This window comes from Sander lucioperca, chromosome 15 (genome assembly GCF_008315115.2).
Source record: "Sander lucioperca isolate FBNREF2018 chromosome 15, SLUC_FBN_1.2, whole genome shotgun sequence".
Classification (NCBI taxonomy): domain Eukaryota; kingdom Metazoa; phylum Chordata; class Actinopteri; order Perciformes; family Percidae; genus Sander; species Sander lucioperca.
The window spans coordinates 4554048-4559047 of NC_050187.1; the positions used below are offsets into that span (position 1 = coordinate 4554048).

At 42.4% G+C, this 5000-nt stretch overlaps 1 protein-coding gene across 2 annotated transcripts in view; it reads right to left on the minus strand.

The window, feature by feature from the left end:
• The window catches only part of LOC116052816 (LIM domain-binding protein 3-like), an 89917-nt gene that overhangs the window by 50381 nt on the left and 34536 nt on the right, over positions 1 to 5000 (minus strand). For both annotated transcript variants that reach the window (XM_035992017.1, XM_035992018.1), the window contains one exon: positions 1065 to 1137. In XM_035992017.1, the coding sequence (XP_035847910.1) occupies positions 1065 to 1137 (73 nt within the window). The remainder of the gene's footprint in view (positions 1 to 1064; positions 1138 to 5000) is intronic.

Genomic DNA, 5000 nt, shown 5'->3' on the forward strand with positions numbered 1-5000 from the left:
CGTAAAAAACGAGAAAAACATGCCCGTGAACACGTATCAGTAGATTAAAAGTAACGTGACATTTACAAACTGCCGTGAGACCAGGTTGTACGTTTACACACTGCCTCTGAAACTTTGTCCGTCGTAAAAAAATGTTGAATATGGTTACATTTTCTGTGTTTTTCAAGCATTTGCAGAAAGCAAAAAGTATGAGATGTGGAGCTCAGCGGTGGTCTGTGAGTGTCCTCATCTGAGCAGCAGCATTGTGTTTGTTTTTGTGTTTTCTCTTGGTAGAACGTGTTCAGTCTGAACCGTCCAGATTTGAAAGCTGACGGAGAGGAACATAAATCGGTACGTGTGCTGAAAAAACTCTATAATTATCTGGCTGAGAGACAAAAATACACATCTGCAAGAAAAGGAGTTAAGAGACATTGGCTTGTGTCTCAAAGCGCCTACACACTTCAAACACTTAGTTTTAAGTATATAGTGGAGATAACGCACTGAAAGTACCCAGATGACCCCCTAAAAACGGTCAAAAAGTTCAGCGTGGAACGGCCACCATCTTGACTACAAAGCGGAAAGGGGAGGGACCAGGGACGTCGACCGGCAGCTGATTGGACGATCGCGTCACGTGGGTCTGGCTGCTCGAGACCATACATTAGCCTGCTGACGTCCCTGGTCCCTCTCCTTTCCGCTTTGTAGTCCAGACGGCGCCCGTTTAGTGCGAGTAGGGTCCATCGTTCCACACTGAACTTTTTGACCGTTTTCTGACCGTCATCCTGGTACTTTCAGTGCACTGACTTTTTGCGTTATCTACACGATATACTTAAACCTAAGTGTTTGAAGTGTGCAAGTAGGCGCTTTGATACACGGCCACGGACACTAATATACCAAATATGACAATATTATTAATTATAATTTGATATGCGTGATGTAAACAGCATATTGTCTTTGGATAGTCAGAATAAAGCCTTTTTTGTAGCATTTTCTGATTAAGACATGTGTGATATTCTGGTATTATTCACGAAAAAGCCCCATGCATCTATACGGTCGTAGGAATAGGAATGCATTATGGGTAAAGTTACCTGTTGGTGAGGGATCAGGGGAATAGAGGCAGCGTCGATCCTCGGTGTATGCATCAAAGCTGTACGCTTCGCCCTGCAGGAAGATTAATAAAAAACAGAGGTGAATTTACATGTCTCCTGACCTGTGTTGTAGGCTACTATGGTTATTGAAAAATAGCCAAACTCCACCAGACTCCATGTAAATAATCAGTACTTTTATCATCGTAAAACACACTTCATTCAAAGTGGACTGAAACTAAATAAAACTATCAAAAGCCGTCTTGGTTCATCTTTCCACTGTTCCAACAATCACCACTCTGGTTTGGTTGAAATAAACCCTTAATACACCCATTTACATGTGGAAATATGCTGGCTCTATACACGCTAAAAGTACTGATTATTTACATGGAGTCTGGTGGAAATATGCTGGCTCTATACACACTAAAAGTCCTGATTATTTACATGGAGTCTGGTGGAAATATGCTGGCTCTATACACGCTAAAAGTCCTGATTATATACATGGAGTCCGGTGGAGAAATGCTGGCTCTATACACGCTAAAAGTACTGATTATTTACATGGAGTCTGGTGGAAATATGCTGGCTCTGTACATGCTAAAAGTCCTGATTATTTACATGGAGTCTGGTGGAGAAATGCTGGCTCTATACACGCTAAAAGTCCTGATTATTTACATGGAGTCTGGTGGAAATATGCTGGCTCTATACACGCTAAAAGTCCTGATTATTTACATGGATTCTGGTGGAGAAATGCTGGCTCTATACACGCTAAAAGTCCTGATTATTTACATGGAGTCTGGTGGAGAAATGCTGGCTCTATACACGCTAAAAGTACTGATTATTTACATGGAGTCTGGTGGAAATATGCTGGCTCTGTACATGCTAAAAGTCCTGATTATTTACATGGAGTCTGGTGGAGAAATGCTGGCTCTATACACGCTAAAAGTCCTGATTATTTACATGGAGTCTGGTGGAAATATGCTGGCTCTATACACGCTAAAAGTGCTGATTATTTACATGGAGTCTGGTGGAAATATGCTGGCTCTATACACGCTAAAAGTACTGACTATTTACATGGAGTCTGGTGTAGTTTGGTGATGGTGATTTCAGGGCTGTTTCATGTTAAACTAAAAGGATCTTAGTCTTTAACTAAAAGGTCTATCTCTGTAGGGATCCTTTCATAATGTTGTCAGACACTTAGAATAATAATCTTTTCAGCCTCCACTTGAATTCATTTCATGTATTCATAGTGTGCACTGTCCCTGATAAATTAACCTGAAATGAATAATCTAAGCCTGTCAGCGGCAAAAACAGCTCTTTAAGTGGATGCAAACTGACGGTGAACATTTGTCCTGAAGGGTTACATTAAATATATTTTGTTTACATTAGGCTCTTAGACACCAATGCATGGGGAAATATGGCTTTAAAGACAGAATATTTGATCTTGTAGTCTGGATGACTTGTTAGAATGAGACTTAAAATTGAAGCCAGACAATCTCAGATGAAGTGTTTGACAGATCCAACAGACTGAAATCCACAGATTTATCACTTTGAGCTGCAGCCGGGGAAGAAGAAAAAAAAAAACCCAGTGACCCTAAAATGAAATGGTATTGTATTGTATGTGATTGTATTCTCTGCAGGGTGTGTTTTCATCAGAGGAGGAAGTGTGAAGGCTCAAACGTAAAGCTGCTATTATGTTTGCTTCACATCTTTTTCCTGAGATCTGTGTCCTGCAGGCCACCACGTCTCTCTACACCCACAAAATAACACGAGCGAAATGCAAACATGGCGGTGTAGAATAATGTTCTACTATTTGCAGATAAATATAATAAGAATGTAAAAGGTTTCCAGAGACCAATTTAGTTTAAGTCATAAAGGCCCTGACACACCAACCAGATGGCCGACCGTCGGCAGTAAAGCCAGTCGAACTGATCAGTCGGGTCCCCGAGGTCCAAAAAGTTCCTCAGAACACACTGAGGAGACGCCGACTTGAGCGTACGCTCTGCACGTGCGCAAAACGTAATACGTCCCCATAGCAGCAGGCGGCGCTGCTCTGTATTGTTTCCATTAACAGTCTGATTGTTTCCCAGAAAATTAAAACCGGCAGCTGATTGGACGAACGCGTCACGTGGGTCTTTTTTCTCCGGAAATTCAAGTCCAGACTGTCAGAATACGATCTCATATTGGACTAAAATAGTTCACCGAAACGTGTTTCGGAAAACATTTTAAGAGAGAAATAGGCCGTGCTGTTGCTGAATCTGTCTTCATTTCAGATCAACAAAGGTCAGTTTAAAAGAATTTTGTCAGATTTTGAGAGGCTCATCCTGCTCGCCATTTCGGGTGAGTCCCGACTGTCCTGTCTCTGACTGAACATGTCAGGTCGGCCCAAATGAAGGCCGACGGCTCCTCCAACGGACGACGGCACGGAACACACCGAACAGACTCGAGTCACCGACCTCGCCAGACGGTCCGACGGCCGATTATTGGGCTGGTGTGTCTTCTCTCTAAGGCAGTTAGGGTCACAGTGGCCTCGAGCAAAGTACATTGAGTAATAATAACGAGTGAAACAGGAGCAGAATGTACTGCTTTGCGTGAGAGCAAATGAGGACGAGACATAACACAGTGGCCTCGACAGCAGTCCCGGTGCTGGAGAAGAAGAGGGTGACCAAGAAAGAAAGTATAAAGCCCAGAGACACACCAAGCCAATAATCGGCCGTTGGACAGTCTGGCGAGGTCGGTGACTCGAGTCTGTCTGAGGGGCCGTCTGCTTTCATTTTGGCCGATTTGACATGTATAAAGGGCGGGGCGGGCACTGCTGGCAGTCGGACTCAATGACCAATCTGATTGGTGGAGAGCTAACCTCCACCTAACCTGAAATGAGGAGCGGGATGAGCATGACTAGAGTCTCTCAAAATCTGAGGAAAATCTTTTAAACTAACATTTGTCGATCTGAAATGATCAGCAACTGCACGGCCTATTTCTCTCTTAAAATGTTTTCAGAAACACGTTTCGGTGAACTATTTTAGTCCAATATGAGATCGTATTCTGAACGAGCCGCCATGAGAGTCTGGCTGTGAATTTCCGGAGAAACCAGACCCACGTGACGCGTTCTTCCAATCAGCTGCTGGTTTTCATTTTCCGGCGACAATACAGATTAGCGCCGCCTGCTGTTATGGAGACGTATTACGTCTCGTCTCTTCGGTGTTCTGAGGAACTTTTTAGACCAACTCGAGGAGACTGATCAGTCCGACTGGCTTTACTGCCGACGGTCGGCCGTCTGGTTGGTGTGTCACGACCTTAAGAGATGAGGGGAAGAATAGATCGGGGATCACAAGGTCTGACAGTCTAGAGATACGTGGACCGGCTCTGGCATTTTGTCTGTTGCTAGGGAAACTTAGTCTCTGCGTGCTTTGTGATCCCACAGATCTGTGAATTGTAACTCCGATGCTTGACTGATTAAACAAATGTATTTCACTTTATTTTATCATGTTATTTGGCTCTTGCTTAGGATCAGCCTTAGGGCTAAATAGGGTAAAGAGGACAGAACAGAACAGGAAGGAAGGGAAGGAGTGGTAGCCACTCACTCATTCACTGTGCAATACATTAATAATCTACTCACATACATAACTGGACACTCTAACTGCTCTTAACTGCTAATTTATGCTAATTTATTCACTGTATAATAACACAATACCATATCCAGTCCTATATATCTATATATTTATCTTTATTTATCTGTAGTTTATTGTTGTTTACTGTTTGTTTACTTTTTGTAAAAAATATTTAGCTAAAAGTTTTTTGTTATTGTTATTCTTATACTGCATTTTTTCTATACTGTATTTTTTATACCTCTTTATTTAAAGAGTGTTTTGTAAGCTGCTAAAATCTGCTGCTGGAAATCTAATTTCCTTGCGGGAGTCATCCCAAAAGGATGAATAAAGA